At 42.9% G+C, this 17,590-nt stretch overlaps 1 protein-coding gene across 1 annotated transcript; it reads right to left on the minus strand.

The window, feature by feature from the left end:
* Positions 1-899: 899 nt before the first annotated feature.
* LOC139631583 (potassium/sodium hyperpolarization-activated cyclic nucleotide-gated channel 2-like) lies at positions 900-15,274 on the minus strand. Its single transcript, XM_071495865.1, has 8 exons — positions 14,375-15,274; positions 9,829-10,252; positions 8,851-9,012; positions 7,733-7,951; positions 6,468-6,614; positions 5,529-5,769; positions 4,267-4,431; positions 900-3,209 (listed from the first exon to the last, which is right to left on the minus strand). Exons 1-8 carry the CDS (start codon positions 15,028-15,030, stop codon positions 1,636-1,638), a joined length of 3,588 nt encoding a protein of 1,195 aa, XP_071351966.1. The 5' UTR covers positions 15,031-15,274; the 3' UTR covers positions 900-1,635.
* Between the last annotated feature and the right edge of the window lie 2,316 nt (positions 15,275-17,590).

Raw genomic sequence — 17,590 nt, forward strand, 5'->3', positions numbered from 1 at the left:
CTCCAAGAAACCTTACGCTCAATCCCAGTGGATGCCCATGGCAGGTGGTGTGGTGGTGCACGGCTGGAGGAGAATAATGATGAGGGGTTGATCGAGCCCAACGGCAGTGACTGGCTAGTGACTGATAGTATCTCTCCTCCCTTGGGGGGATCAGAGTCACAGCAAACCTCCAGGTCAGTAACCAGGCAGCTAAGGCCACTGGACAAGATCCTCCGATGGTTTGACCTCCTGACCGGATAGCTGCATACAGTTCATCACCAGCCGCAGGTCCAGAGAAAAGAGAGAAGTAACATCTAAACACATGAACTTATTAACAAGTAGAAGGATTCAAGAGTCTGGTTTTAAAAAAGCAGTCAGTGATACACGTCTTATTGATTCAGCATAGCATCACAAAGCAGCAATTGTTCAACAACAGATGTCAAATTTTACAATCAAATAATGTACAATGAAAGAGGTAAATATGCAGCAATATGACCCATCAGGGTTTCTTATTAACCATTTGCCCAAGTAACTGCTTTTAGCCCTTTGACTGGTGCAAGAAACATTCAGATCAATCTTAGTGCATCGCTGGTTTCAGGATGTTTGATTATCCACAATTGCTTTTTTATATTTAATTCCCTTGTTTAAATCTGTTCTCATTAATAACAGAATCTCACTTGTCAAGTCACAGTACCTTTGTATACTCATAAAAAAAAAACCCACAGATTATTGCATACTATGCTAGTGGCACACAAACCTTGGCTCAGGTGCATGTTCTGTAGCGAAGTTATTGTCAGACTGAAATGAGTTGGCATCACCTGTGTGACTCGCTATGTGCCAGAACAACTGTGGAGGGACAAAACGCAAAAGTGTGCATATTCTTCAACCCCATCCCACCCCCACCCCCCCACATAAAAAAAAACTACCATCGCCTTCATGTTCAACATTCAAAATGAATCCCACTTCTCCCACTCAGACAGACAGACATTGCATTACATTCATTACTTCAGTGTTTTTGAATGTGATCTGATCTGTGTGACCCCTTTGGGTGTGCAATATTGCTGAAATGCTATCTTGGAAGACACACCGTCATCAAACCTTTACGTTAGGTGATCTCTGAAACGAGCAAAGTGCACAGTCTGTCTCTCCTTAAATCTCTTCAGGGGTAACATTGCATTCACATGACACACTCAGTTGTGGGAAAGGATATAAAAAAAGGACAATAATTTTTGGTTTCAATCATAACAGGATACAGCTGTGGACAAACTTCCAACTAAATGAGTGTCACTATAAGGTTACACAAAATTGCCTTGACAATGGGATTTTAAACAAATACTGATAACAAATCACGGAGTGTGGTTATAATATAATACATAGAACAATTGATATTTTCATGAGGTGCTATATATATCCATCATATATTATTTATTTATTACTATAGTCAAAGAAACAATATCCTGTAGAAAAAGAATATCCATCATTGTCCATTATTGTCCATGATCCATTAATCTGATTAAAAATTAAACAATTGATCTTCAATCTGATTAGAAGAACACACCCTCCTACTTAAAATTTGACAAAGTGGTGGTTAAAACAATGCCAGGTAGGAGATGATCTCCCTTTTGTTCAGGCATTAAAGGAGGGTGTGTCTGAATCTCACAAGTTGGAGGGAAGTTTGGACTGTTTGTGTTCGGTCTCTAACATCTTAGTGGGGGATCTAGCATGGGGAGAGTGAACGCCAGTGGACTGGTTCTGAGGTTCAGGCCCTGAATGTGTCCGACTGACAGGGGTGGCTTGACCCGGGATCCGACTGTAGGGTTTACTGACAGCCATGGAGGAGGAAAAGGGGCTGGATGGCCCTCCTGCCAACCCTGAAGAGCTGCCCATGGCCAAAGGCCCTCCCTGGTGTATTGAGCTGTGAGAGCCTGAGATAGTCTTTATTTCCTGGGTAAAGAGATCCACCGAGGACTCTGCCCTCTCTTTGAGGGTACAGGCCAGCCTGGCAGGGCATGAGGTCTGAGGGGTTAGAGGGCTGTGTGAGCCCATGGTGCTGGGGAGCTCACTGTGGTAAACTGTCCGTCCCCTCACAGGGCTTTGTATGATGGGACTGGGGACTGGAGGCGTGTAGCAGGGCGAGGCCTCTGCCGAGCCATACTGGGCCAGGGAGGCAAGGGCCGAGTGCTCAGGGAGAACCTGGGGGAGGAAAACAGACTGAAGGCCTGTCAGGCTGTGCTGGGCCAGAGAGGCAGCGGCTCCGGCTCCAACTCCGACTGTGGAAACTGGCTGCATAAATCCACTGGAGGACGGGGTGCTGGTGATGAAGGGAAAATGTGGGAGGCTCAGACCACTGGATGTCCTTCCTGCTCTGTCATGAATAGACCCCATCTGCTGCAGGGTGGCGTGAGAGGTCTGCTGCAGGTGGCTTAGTATGGGGCCGACTGAGCTGGAGATCAGAGGGCTTATCGTGGAGGCGGAGGGGGCTGAGAATCTCCCTGCTAGCCTCCCTGGCACCCCCTGCTGGAGTAAACCTATTGGGTGGGGTGGGGTGGTCATAGCACCGTGGAAGGGCTGGGAGTGGAGTTGAGTGGAGCAGGTGTAGGAGACAGTAGCCTGGCTGATGGGGAAGACTGAGGCCATACCGGAGTGGGGAGGATGGTATGGAGGCTGGTGTGTGGGCAGAGGAGCCAGGGGCTGCAGGCTGCTGGTAAAGATGGGCTGAGACGTCAGCGTGGGTGACATAGGCCCAGTGGAGAGATGCTGTGTCCTGAAGGACGCCAGTGTGGGGGTCTCAATCCCAGAGCGGAATTTGGTGGAGCTGGCAGGAGAACCGGGCCCTGAACCACAGCTGCTGGAGGTGTTTGCTCCAAAATTGAATCTCTTTGGATGGCTGGTGGGGTCCTTCAGAGAACCAGTGCCTGGTGCCAGAGGATGGTGGAAGAGGATGGGAGGAAGCTGGGAGTGGTGGGCTAAGGCCAGAGCCAGAGGGGTGGTGGCTGCAGCAGCCTGGAGCGGGGCCTGAACCAACGGGGCCCAGATGACCGGGGTGGGTGATGGGGGAGCAGGAGGAGGGTTTAGGCCCTGTGCTGCGCTGGACTGGATCAGCTGTGTGCATTGGGCCATGTCACGGTCGTGTTGCACTATTCTTTGGATGATCTCATTCTCTTGGAGGTTTAATGTGCCAGAACTTTGGTGATGCTGGACTTTATGCTGAAGAACTGAGTTCCTCTTACCTGTTAAGAAAAGAGAAATAAGGCCATGCCATGCTATAGGTTATTGATGCACTATTAACCCAGTGTCCCTCATACAAAATAAAATAAAGACTATTCTAACAGATAATGACGTCATTTGTTTCTACATTTCACATCCCCAATCAGAAAACTATATAGCTCCTCTCTCTACTTGTGATCAACTACTTCACCAGGACATGCATATATTTCTAAGTGTGTTACCAGTAATACACTTAGAAATATAATTGTTATTATTATTATTGAAACTATAACTGCATTTAACATATCATGTGATGAATACAGTGGTACAAAGTAACTAAGTGCATGTTTTGTACTTAAGTATAGTTCTGAGGTACTTGTTCTTTACTTGACTATATCCATTTTATGCTACTTGATATTTCACCTCCACTATAATTCAGAGAGACTTATTCCACTTTCTCAACTACACTATACAACACATTGGGTTGACAAGACTAAACCAGTGGTTCCTGATGTTTTTGGCTTGTGACCCTATAAAAGAAATGTCCAGTTGAGGACCATTGTCATGTATCTAGTTTCTAGTGAGTTTCTAGTTACACCAAAGAGACATGACCCCAATTAAAATTCAGATTAATCTAAATAAAGCGTTTAAATGGCCCAATATTTAATCCAAAAATATTCCAAAGAAATTCTTCTTTTCAACCCTCATTAATAATCTCATGACCCCTCAGATTTATCTTGTGACCCTGTGGACTGGACTATCTAACTCAGTCAAACGAGCTAAACCTAAACCACTAAAATGCTACTTACAAACTGATGCATTAGTGTGAATAATCTAATTATGTAATATTGTATTACTGACAGGGGCCATTTTTGAACAGAATACTTTAGGTACATTTAGCTGATAATACATTTGTACTGCAGGACTTATCCCTGTAAAAGAGTATTTTTTACATTCATTAAGGATCAGAGTACTTCTCCCACCACTGGAAGAAAGAAAAAATGAAAATAAATAATATTCGACTGTAAAACATGAAATTGGCTCCTATAGACAGGTATTATCTCTTCGCAATGGACACACCGATCCGGTCCAGGCGGTCGAGGGCCACAGTCTCAAAGGCTCTCCTCATCATGGGATACTCCTCCAGCACCTCGTTGAAGTTGTCTACTGACAGAGAGTACAGCCGACAGTAGTTATCTGCTCGCACGCTGGCTGTCCTCCTGCCTCGGGTCAGCAGACAGATCTCTGCAGAGAGGAAAGAAAAAACAAAAGTTCAATTATTTGTACCATTTCTTGAAAAGACTACCTGCTGAGTGACAACTCAGAGACTAATATTAAGAATTTAAAAAATGGATAATCAATATGACATGTCATACAGCTGTGTGACACATTCAAACAAAATTCATATTCTTTTAGATCCATTCCTAAACGGAAATGCAAAAATAGTATTATTAGTGTGAGACCATAAAACATGAAAAGACCGATGCCTCTGAAGCACACAGATGGAGCACTTAATGCAATTTCTGCAGCTTACAGTTTGTCCTGACCTCATCTGTCGTGCCAGAGCAGAAAAATAAAATAATGCTCCATTTAAAAAATAGAAAAAAAAAGTAGACATATTTTTCAGGGCAGACATATTGAGGATATAGACACAAACACACAACCAGACTCACACACTCTCTCTCTCTCTCTCTCCTCTGTCCTGTTTATCAATTTAATCTATCACACGTGACAACATGGGATTTCTGACATATTTATTTGCCATGTGTTGGATTTAGACACAAACTTTCTGTCCTCATTTACTGTTTTCTCATCTGAGTGTCTTTAGCTGTGCTTAGCGGCTTTCAGCTAAAACATATAAAGTTTTGTGAGTAGTATACCATTCTTGTAACTGAAATGCATGCTAGGGAGTAGTTTGACAATGAGATGAGGTTAGGGGTATCAGAGGGTTTGTTGGTTTGTCACATCTCCTCTGATTGGAAATGCAGCTGGTCAACGACATCTCCAGGATACCATTGATGAGAGGTTGAGAAAATGTGGGCAACAGGAAATACAAAGCTCTGGATTTCAGCTTTAAATATGATGTTGACAAAGGGGGAAAACCCCACAGATGGAATCACAGAGCCTTACTCCTCTTAGTCCAGAGCCCTTTTCAGGAGATGATGTGGACAAAATTTCCCAGCTGTGATAGTCTGCAGAGTTAATCTGCAGAGCGCCTGGGCAAAATAATTGAAAACAAATCATACTATCGCCACTCCTTCACGTACATTTAAAGTGATACACTCCCAGCTACAAAATATATTTGCATGCAGTACACACAGCAGGTTGTGTACGGATATTACCTCCAAAATAAGAGCCGTCAGACAGCTTGGTGTCTTTGCTGCTCTTAGTAAGGACACTGACGACGCCGTGCTGGATGAAGTACATCTTCTTGCCGATGGTTCCCTCTCTAATGATGTAGTCGCCCGGCTGGAAGACCTCGAAGCGCAGTTTGGTCAGCATGGAGGTGACAAAGTTTGGATCGGCGTTGGCGAACAGAGGCATAGAGGCCACCAGTTTACGACAGTTAAAGTTGATGATCTCCTGCAGGAGACACGAAAAAGTGTTTCAGATTTCAGCGAGGGCAAAAGCAAACACGACACAAATGTGAGCGTTGCTGTGTGTGTGTGTACATTTCAATCATAATAAAAGCAGGGTGGTTAACAGCTTAGTGCTCCGCTAATGAGGTTGTCTGTCCTCATATAGTCTCCAGCCATTACTAATCAGATTACATGACAATTAACATTATCGTGCAAAGTAAGAGAGCCATATTAGATGACATAAATTATTAAGTGTACAAAATTTAGATCAAGGATGCTCACTTCATTAAATCGCATATTAATAAATAGTTTATAGGAGAATATAAGGTAGGTATAAGCAGTTGAAAAGACATTTTAAGTATTTATTTATGCAGAGTTTTTTACAACTATCAATTCTCAGTTTCATATTATGTATTGTGTATTTTAATATATATTGTCATTTATTATCTGTGGGTGTCAATGAGCAGAGTCAGAGCTGTTGACATAAATAAACACTTATATCTGATTACAACTGCATAATAGTGTGTGTGTGTATTTATTAGATGTTTGTTTACTGCTTATAAATGCTACACAGGGGGAGTTGAAGTGGAGTGTTCCCAATTTGTCATTTAGTTGTGATAGATGTTGACACCAACATTATGATGCGGTATTATCAGCAGCAGCATTTTGAAGACACAAACATCAGCATGGATGAAATCTGACCTCTCGCAGTGGCTCGTTCAGCTCCTCCAGAATGCTTTCCTCATCAAACATCTTGCCCTGATAACGGTGCTCATAGTAGTCGTGGATCCTCTGCCGCATGTCGGCCGGGAGCTTGTGGAAGGACATGTACTGCTCCACTTGTTTGTACTGTAATAACAACACATAAGTCCAATTAAAAAAAATCATAAAATAAGTATTTAAGTGACCAACCTGTAATGTAACTGCATTTGAGTCTATGACAAAATGCAAAGTCATGTCAAAAGGAATATATTAAACTGATTGATGTGTTGGCTCAGAGGTGGACTTTAATGTGTCTCATTATGTTAACAGTCAACTGTCAGGCCATCTGTGAAACCTGCCCACAGTGCAATGTTGTGCCTCTGCTCCATCTGACAAATACAGTTGTGCTCTGCAGGCTGCAGCTAATAACATTAACTACTGTGTCCTTCAGTTGTGTACTCTACCGGCAAAGTACCAGAGATGGTCAGTGCTTACCCAACCTATGCATGTTACGTTCCGCTATAAGTCTCTATTTCATTCTATTTACCTATTTCCCATGTCCGTGGTCTGTCATTTTCTATGATAAAACTGGACAACAGTAGCTACAACATCTTACAGTTCCCATTTATTAATAGTCTCCCTCTGCAGGGCATTTTCACACCTAAATGTAATGCAGACCTTTGGTCACTGTGCATTGCATTTGCAGTACTGTGCATGATTCATATCATCTTTAAAAGTGTGGGTAAAAGCAGTTTTAAAAACAAAAAGGTGGATTTAATCTTCACATCATTCCTCAAAAAAATGCTTTTTCACTTCTCCACAACGTCACTTAATTAACATCATCATATTCACTGTTTTTTTAATCAGTCATAGAAGAAATATTCAGTAGAAGAAGTAATACAATGGAAGAATACATTACAAGTACAAATCTTGCCTTCAAAATAGTATGTTAAATTAGTTTAAGGACTCATTATACAGAATCAAGGCACCTGTGAGTGAAACAGAATTAAATATTATAATATTAGATCATTTTTCCTGATGCATTCATATTTAAGTAGCATTTTATTGTAGTTTGTTAAGGTGGAGTTAATCTTTACTATTTTGAGTAGTTTAATAACCAATAATATGTTTTGTGTGTTAAACCTTAATATGAAAATAGTAACTAAAGCCATAAATAATATTTTCTTCTAAAATATAGTGGGATAGAAGTGTAAAGTAGCATTTCACCACTTATTTGACTTAAAGAAAGCAGAAAGACCACCTACCTTTTCTTGGTACTGCCTCCTGGAGGAGTCCAGGGACTGAATGAGTGCAGTCGCATGCCCCACAAACATGGCAAAGCAGGTAGCGCCCACAATCATGCTGAGGATGGTGAGCCACACGTCAGCCATGCCGATAGGGGGGTAAAGGCCGTACCCGATGCACAGCATGTGACTCATGGCCTTGAACAGGGCGTAGGAGTACTGCTGACCCCACGTGTCATTCTGTCATTCAAGGACAAGGAGGAGGAGAGAGAAAGTTTATCAATATCCACAACATTAATGCAGCAGCACGTCTGTCTGAGACTTTTCAGAGTTTAAGATCAACAGGGGATGAGGCCTTGATTTTCCTGGTTTGTTGGCTTTGATGCAGCCTCAAGCTGTCATGAAACATCTCCTTACAACATGCATGTTGACGTATGCACTCGCATTACTGTCCTGGTTGAGTTTTTGGTATAACTCTTTTTCAGTTACCAGCATGCTCAGACCGACAATTAATCAAAGCTTTCTGTAAATACTTAAAAATGATTAGGCTGCAACTAATGGCTATTTTTATTATTGATTAATCTGCCAATTGCTTTCTATATTAAGCAATTTATCATTTGGCCTATATGTTCAAATATATTCAGTTTTTAATATCATATATGACAAAGAAAAGACTCAAATCTTCACATTTGAGAGGCTGAAACCAGCAAACGCTAAATCAAGTTACTGATTCATTTTCTGTTAATTGACTAAGTGATTAATCTATATTCAGTTGTCAATTCAATAAACAAATTGTTGCAGCTCTTGATATGATTTCTGTCTGCTTCATTAGGACAGCATGAGTGTGATTTCATTACTTTTGACTGACAGAGACCAAACAACCAGCCAACTGTTACCAGACTTTGATTCACATGTTCCTAAATCCTGATTGGTGCATGGGAGTATGCTACATCACCTTTATCAGCTGAAACCCGCCCACTTCAAACCAGAGATGACAGCACAGACAAAAATAGAGAAAACCTTTCACATGACAAAATTGTATTAATGTAGGACCTCATCACTCGCAGTGAGAAGGCTACTGAGAGGCCTTTAAGAGGAACACGTTTGGATGCTGTCTGACTCACAAACAATCCACTTACCACCATCTTGTTTCTGGTGACCCAGCAGTCAGGAGGGAAGTCCTGCAGCATGGGCACCAGGAACTGCAGACAGCCATCCCAGTGACACAGCAGCAGCATCATACCGATCAGGTTCATGATACGCACCATGGCGCTGGCGAGATCATAGGTCATATGGAAAACCTGTGGCACAGATTACCAGCATCAATTCAAGTGGAACAATGCAACACATATCTCTTTGTAAATAAATCCAGAATTTTCTGTTCTCTCTCATGCAATCAGAGGATTTGAAATACACAGTAGGTGCTGTGTGGGCCGATGGATAACAGGGGTCCTATACCAGACCACACTGTTCTTAATCTTCTATAGACCACCAGAGGCTGTTTCAGTGTTGCATAACCATCTGCAAGCAACATTAATGGCCTGTGGGGAATGCAGCCTCAGTTGGAATTATAAAAATAAGATAATGCAGGAAAGTATCTGTCATTAAGTGAGTTGATTGTGTGTGAGCGAGCCTCAGAGGAGAACCAACAAATTAACTCCATAGCTTTAAGAATGTAGATATTTGTTTTTATAAAAAGCAGCATCATACGTTTTCCCTGCACACAGAAAAAGTGAAAAATGCAACAATCCAGACAACGGTACAAGTTATGAGAAATCTCACTGTGTTTACAGGAGCAGCAACTAATGATTGAATCTGGTTGTTCTATAAATTGTCAGAAAATTGGAGGAATGCCACACATGTCATATTCTCTAAGAGGTAACGGCTATATATTTAAATCACTTTTTTTTTTTTAATACAACCAGCAGTTCAAAACTTAAGGATATTCAATTTACTATTTTAAAAATGACTAAAATAATTATCAGTAATAATGTTGCTGATTAATATCTGATGACCAATTGCTATAGATTCAGAGTTTCAAAAAACAGGCCAGCTGTGCGCTATTAGCCTGTGTGAAGTCTAATATGAAGATCCAAGCTTATCCTTGCAGGATCTACCTCTTCCCACTGGTGTATGTAGCGAATGAGTCTGGAGAGGCGCAGCAGCCGCAGCAGACTGAGGATCTTGGTGAAGCGGACAATCCTCAGGGCTCGGGCAGTCTTGTAAAAGTCTGAGTCGATGCGTGTTTCTACGATGAGAAAGATGTAGTCCACGGGTATGGAGGAGATGAAGTCCACCACGAACCAGCTCTTCAGGTACTTGATCTTGATCTGCTGCGGGTCCAGGATGATCTCGGTGTTGTCCTCCTTGACGATGCCCGTGCGGAAGTTGAGGACCAGGTCCATGAGGAAGAAGGTGTCCGACACCACGTTGAAGACGATCCAGGGCGGCGTGTGCTCGTCCTTGAAGAAGGTGATGCCCACGGGGATGATGATGAGGTTTCCCACCATCAGCAGCAGCATGGTCAGATCCCAGTAGAACCTGAGACACACAGTAACACACATGACTCATATTTCTAGATAACAGCAGGCCAAAGTCACTCAGGCCCAGAAACACTCCTCAGAAAAGTCATCACGAACTTCACTCTAATACCCTTGACAGAATAACTGAATATTTTATGTCATATTGTGTTAGTGACCTCCAAGAGACCAGAGACCGCATGCATTAATGTGCTTTCAGTCACAAAAAATCAGCAGATTTTAAGAGTAGTTTTGGGAATGTTTTATGCCTTTATTAGACTGAAGAGAAGTCCCCTTAACCTCCCTATCAGCAGCTATTTTGATGATCAATGAAGCGTTTCAGGCATTTTTCAAGGATAAATGCCAAACAATTTGGCTACAGCTTCTAAAATATGAGTATTTTGTTTGTCACATAAGATCCTACACTGAATAGCTTATCTATATGGTTTTGGACCATTGGCCAGATATAGAAGTAATATGAATGTGTCACATTTGGCTTGAGAAATATATAATGGGCATTCTTCACCATTTTTGGACATTTTATAGATCAAGTGTAAAAATAATCTGCAGATTAATCAATAATGAAAATAGTTGTAGCCCTGGTAAAAAATACCAGGTGCAGGAGTTTGAACTTTTTGGTCATTTATCTTTAAGTCAAACAGTAAAGAAAAAAATCACACAAATTTTATCACAGTCTAAACTGTGTGTGCATACTGAGTATGTGCTGCATATTCAAAGCAATTCTGGACGTGTAGAAACTTCAAACAGAAATTAATCCCTGTGCGACTTGCAGCCTCACACTAAAACTCAAAATCCAGGAGATTTATGTTCAAATGAGCAGAAGCCATGCAAACAATCTGCTTGAGCATAAACATTAACAAAGCAAGACATGTGTTGATTCAAGAGAACAACTGTGGTTTGCTAATGGGGTTCAATATCAGGCTTCTGGCCGCAGGGACGGAGAGGAAAATGGTTTATTGGAATTCATCTGAATTGCTCATGAGGAAATATTGATTTTTACAACTAACTAAATCCTCAAGTATCAGCAGCAGTGTGTTCAATTTCATCTATAATTGCTTGAAAAAGGGGGCTGCTTTTTAGTTGTGTTTACAGTATTCTACTTGGCGAGCACTTCACAACATCACAGGAAACATGCAGTACAGCGATGTGCAGCTCAGCCACACTAAGACCAGCCGAGATATGGAGCGTGTTTGTTTACACCAATTACCAGCTTGAGTATGTATGTGGACGTGAGCTGAGAAAGCATGCATGCGTGTGATTGCATGACGGATCCATTTCAGAGACCAAATTAACCACCGATCGATCCGACAGGAGCCTGACACACCTACAGAGCCAGCACTAACTGCAGGGGGGCGGGTATATTACCCCACTAACGCGTGCTTGTAGCATGTGAGACGGCACACAGTAACCACCCTATGCTGTGTGATTCAAACACTCTTTACCCTCAAGAGAGGAGGATGTAAATCAGAGGAAATGCAATCTTTTCAAAAGCACTGTCTGAATGAACTTCTCACCATGTCATTAACAGGTATAATAACTTACTTTAGACATGACTGATGGTGAGAGGAAGGTCTAGTATGTGATGACGATGTCTATGATTTTTGCAAACCACTCCATTAAGGAAAAATTTTAAAGCTGCTAAACTGTGTTCCTGACATTGTGACGGTTTCCGGATTCAAACCAGGGTCCAGGAGAGAGACAAGCAACAGTTAGGATGTGACCAGGCTGCATCACAATCTACAAACTCCAACCAACCTTCACAGGAGAACATCACAAAAAGAGGTGAGGACAGGGTGGCCATTTGTTCTAATCAGCTTTCTGTTGTTCTCTGCCAAACAAAGCATTTGCATTCCTCTCTTCATCTGCCTGTTGTCTCTGCGGTGACACACTGGTCCTAATTGCACTTCCCCTCTCTGGCTAAATCCACCGTTATCTCCTGGGAATCCATGTCATCTCCAGAAGTCAGCTCCCATCAGCCAGATGTTGAGCAGTTAGCATTACGGCTCTGCACACGTCACTGTGCTGCAGAACCCTGGAACAGCTGGACCAAAAAAAAAAAAAAAAAAAGGTCTGCAGGGGACAGTGCATTACTGCTGTCCCCTGCAGACCATCCTGTTTGCTCATCAGCTGACTGTGCACGCAGCACAGCATTCAGCCCACATAGAACAGACAACTTCTGGTGTAATCTGGAGTTGCCATCAAAGAAAAAAAAAATTAAAGCTGACAGTTGTTGGGTCTCTGGAGCAGCAGAGGTCCAGAGTGGAATCTTGCACTATTTGGGTCAGAGTGCAACTACGTTAAAGAGCATGAGAGCACAAAGAGAGAGGAGTTACAAGCAAAGTGAACACAAAAAGGCTTAAAATGGTGAAAGGAGCTTAGATCAATCAGGACAGCTGAAAAAGGGATCACATTTGTACTAGAGATACTTATCTCTTGCTGCCAGAGTGCAGCTGAGGCACAACAGCCTGCATGCAGCTCAGTGGCTTAACACACACCTGTACTGTGGCTCAGGCCCACCAGCAATCATATTAACCATATTTACGCAACGTGCCAGTTCAGTATGTCTGCTGCTGTAGCCACAGAAAGCTTTAATAAAAGACAGCAGTTACTTATGATACAAACAGCTGAGTGACTGTGTTTATAAAAAAGGTCCAAGGAGGGGACACATGGGTGACACTGTACTGTGCTGATGAACAGCGTTCATGGAAACTCACACTATGTCAGCCCACGGATGTTACAGATAAGGAGGGGGGGGTGACTGCTTTTGGATGCAACAGTATCTGACAATCCAAAAAGATCCAAATAGTCTTTGATGGTGCAAAGGTTTTTACCTGGAGCTTAAAATTAGATCTGCTAAGGGGCCCACACCGGGCACCAAAACCTGGTCCTGCTCAGAGTGTGACCCAAACCAAGCATGAAGTGATGACACCTCCTACCTCATACACAGAGTTAACAGCTGGGCGCCCTGATTCCTCACAACATCATTTTCATTTCATCTCTCTTTCTGTCTTTCTCTCTCTCTCTCTCTCCCTCTCTTTCTCTCTGTGTATTCAATGTTTTGTGGTGTGTCCCCTCCCCGTCCACACCATCTCTGCTCCATTAGACTAATTGTGCTGTAATAATCTCCACTGATGTGTGCTTCTAATATCTTGAATGGTCATGTTACCCTATTTTGATTACCCCATTTCCAAGCCCCTGCTGCACTCTCTGTAATCCACTGCCCTCGCTAAATGATAAAAAAGTGTAATTCAGATGAGTGGAAAAAACCTGCAGTGACACACATCGGCGTACAACTGGCCAGTGAAAATATGATGACAGTGAGCCTCAAGGTTAAATGTCATGAAAATCCCTTGATGGCAGTGATGAACACAATGCTGGTTCATATGCAGCATGCGATGAAATGCACAAGGTGCATGCATATATGCGTAGCACAGCGTGGCTGGTAAATTAGGGAATTACAGGTTGGCTTAGTTTGGTGCATTTAATTCACAGATAGAGACAATTGTCCACACAATGGGTAGGTTAGGTAACCATATAGCCTATTCTTGTGTAGATGGAGTCAAATACACACACACACACTTATCTGGGCCAAGCAAAAGAGGGACTTACATCCTACATATGTATGATATAATTTGGCTGTCATTGTGCTTATAAGAGGATTTTGTATGCCAGTCAACTCCTTTTCCTAGTACATCACATTCCCTGTAAGAACGGCCTGTGCAGTGTGTGTGGTTAAGTCTTTAGAAAATGATCATTTTCAGACATGAAGCCATTTATCTACTCCAGGTGTGTAAGGATTACTGAAGCACTTTCAGCTCAGGATACACCTATTCTGCACAGGCTCACACTCCTGATTATTGCGTTGTTATCATAATATCTCAACAGTGACCAAAGAAGAAACACTGCTGGTGTATAGTGACTTAATGTGTGTCTATTCTATTGTGTTAAGTTTACACATTTGATAGCATTTTATGTCTCGTTAAGGTTTCAATGTGATAAGAGTTTTTTCTTGCCTACATTTGTAGGCCAAACAAGCCTAGCGTGACAGGATCACTGCAGCACTTTTTTTTCTAAGACACCACTGCTTGTAAATAAAGTTTTTTTTTTTTGCACATAAAATTACCTAAAATCACTGTAGGGGTGGATTATCCAGAAGCCAGCAGACTTCACTCGCTCCCTCTCATGCTCCACGGCCCTCTCACTCCCCAGCATCCGCAGGGAGAACTTGTTGACACCCGGTTGGAGCATCGCCCCAAACTGTCGGTGCATGAAGCCGGCCTGGTACAGCCGGTCATCTTCAGGTATTATTTGTTCGGCACCCTCCAACTTGATGAAACTTGACTGGTCAAACACAGATGCTTGCCCAGCTGCGCCACTGAGACCACCCGTTGCCCGCTGCTGGGCCCCGGGGCCGTGCTCACCGGGGAAACTCTCGCTGACACCGGCATCAGCCTCGGGGATGAGGCGCCGCTGTTCCGCTGGATCTGACCCGGGAGGATGCCGCCCGGTGATGGAAGAGAGGCTGCCTCTGAATAAACGACAGTCCCCGTTCAAGTTGGTCTTCACACTAACGTCCCTTTCCAAGTCTTCGCTCCTGGCCTCCTCAATGCTCTTGCAACTGCTCGCAGGAGACGAAGAGGACAAATGTTTTAGCCGAATACTTTTCCTCTTAGTGTCCTTGTCGCCGTTGTCTCCTTCGTCAATCACGAATGGTTTTTGCCCGATATTTTGCGGCAAGCTGTACAGCCGTTTGCGCATGGAAGACTGAAATCTTTCCATTTTGAAGAAGGAGAAGAAATGCGCTCTAAGGACAGCCCGTGAAAACAGAGGGATAGATCATGAATCTCATGCACTTGGGGTGCCGCTGGAGGCAAAACAGTGACGGCGCATCCGCAGGACGGGTCGTATCTTATTTGACACTCGGGACGTGCCTCTCTCCCCCCGGTTCAAACATTGAGATGCGTCAACGATACGTGGCCGCTTCCATCCGACGGTCATGTAAAAGCGCTGAATGGGAAACGCATGTAAATCCAGGTAACCCCACAGCGTGCAGACGAGAGCGCATCAGGATGCAGCATGCTGAGCTCGGACGTGCCGGAGTGGGAGAGTGCTGCTGCTGATGCTGCTGCTGCTGCTGATGCTGCTGAGCTCCTCAATGACAAAGCATGATCTCCACCTCCCCAAAATATCGGAGCGCTCTGTCAGTGCAAGGTGATGACACACATGCACGCAGCTGGCACCGGCATCCAAAGATCTCTGACATCACTGATCCATCAGCCTTTCCAATAACGTGAATATTGATGGTAGCTAATCCATCGGGTTGCCATAGGAGCCAGGATGGCACGGGCGCTCACCCCGCCCAGTCAGGACAACTGGAAGGGGATGATTTAAGGATGCGAAAGAGCCTTGGAGAAGACGGGATGGGGTGTCAGAGAATGTCTGGTCTTTATCGTGCCAACACGTTTGATGACGGACCTGCGTGTTGAGGATATATGGTGATATATAGTGCCATAATTCAGCAGATAATTTGGAATCTAAAGGTGTAGTTGGACACTTTATTTGTAGCCTGCATCTGTAGTCTAATGAACAATATTTTAGATACCTGCATAACGTATGAAGGCAGGGCTGATGACTTACATAAGTTGGTTCTCGTTTTTATTTAATTGTGCGTTAAATCACGCGTGGTCATGTAGTGTCAGCATTGCTCATAATAAGCTGCTTAAGTCTTATGTCCATCCTGGTGTGTCAGCCACATGAAATGGATAAAAACCATCATGCCCTTAAGTCTCTGACAGCTCATTAATCACAGTGTGGAGGATTCTGAGATTCTGAGATATGATATGATACATAAATACAGTAGTCACTGGTAAATACAGCGGCTCACAGCAGCTGCACAATCTTTTTTAAAACAGCAAACTACCACAAACAAACGAGGAAAAACTTTAGTACTGTATCACCCCTTGAAGACAACATACCACATGCTACAAGGGCTGCATTCATTGTTTCCTGTTTTATTGATTAGCCCTTGAACCTACAGCCTGAACAGTGAGGAGAAGCCACTGTGCGTTAATACTCAATACTTTACTTTTTAAATGGTGGCTCCTATTGGCCACCTATTTCCATAGCTGCTACTGCGTACTCTCAGTGACTGCATTGTTTCATTCTTATACCCTGAAGAAGACATTTTCACTCACACAGAAAAGTGATGAAATACTTTCCTGGCACAGACCAACACGGTAAATTCATCTGATGAAAGGTTGTTAACAGCTGGATGCATTATGGCTGTATGATTCAGTGTGAGCCTCACTGAACTGTTAAAACCATACAGCAATTGTATATGGGATAATGCCAAATGACAGGGAGAAGTGAACAGTTTAATTCAGAGAAAAAATATTTCCTCATGACAGAGTGATAAAAGGTCACTTTTCCCGCAATGCTGATATTCTGCTGGCATAGACTGTACATACAGTACTTGATATACAGCCTATGTCTGGCACTTTACTCTCACTTTATTTATTGCACTTATATTATTCCCATCAATGGTCACAAAACACATGGATGTAAAATAACATTATACAATAAATTGTGTGTAATTGCATCTGACGGCATTATCCTGTTGTCTTTATTACTGCTTGTTATTTGTGGCTCTTTCCATCAGTAACTATTCTGTGTATTGCCCAAAACAATGTCTTGGCGTCAGCACTTCAAGCTTGGAGTCTCCTTATCATGAACTGCCCAGATTAGGATTTCACACTCTGTGCTTTATTTAGTACATTCAGTCATCACTCTCTGTTATGTTTGCCAGCAGCAAAACCTTGTTGGATGTCTTGTTATTTGTGTCCCCTGTAACTTTGATGGAGATGCACTGTATATGGCCACATGGCAATGACACATGGCAATATTTCCTGAGACACAACATAAAGCCTACACATGAATAGAAATATTTACGTATTCTCTTCACTTTTTCTAATATGCGGCCATTATGATGAACTCAGGAGTGTCCTTGTTACTTGTTGATGAGATGCAGATTACCACCACATGTGGGATGTACACAGTGTATATCTAAGGCTGTATCTGACACTTGTATTGAATTTGCCTTGAGAAAGATCAAGTGGTCGAAACATCAATATCAAAATCATTGGAGCTCAGTGCGCGATCATTTTCTCTTGAATATATGTCATTTCAACGACCAGGTGTGCCTTCACTAAACAAGACCTTGGCTGAATTTAACTCACCTCGACATCACAGGCAGTTCTTGTGTTAAATTCACTGTGTTGGAGTCAGTTTACACCCAGATCAATTGTGATCACAGATGGAAGCCACACCAATGCCCGTGCAT

This window comes from Trachinotus anak, unplaced genomic scaffold, assembly GCF_046630095.1.
Source record: "Trachinotus anak isolate AG129_WGS33_773 ecotype Australia unplaced genomic scaffold, CSIRO_AGI_Tana_v1 ptg000002l, whole genome shotgun sequence".
NCBI lineage: Eukaryota > Metazoa > Chordata > Actinopteri > Carangiformes > Carangidae > Trachinotus > Trachinotus anak.

Coding starts and splice junctions, on each gene's coding strand:
- LOC139631583 (XM_071495865.1), bottom strand. CDS start 15,030: ATGGAAAGATTTCAGTCTTCCATGCGCAAACGGCTGTACAGCTTGCCG. Junction 10,253..14,374: donor CACCCCTACAGTGATTTTAG/GTAATTTTATGT, acceptor TGTGTGTCTCAG/GTTCTACTGGGATCTGACCA. Junction 7,952..8,850: donor TCACCAGAAACAAGATGGTG/GTAAGTGGATTG, acceptor CTTGAATGACAG/AATGACACGTGGGGTCAGCA.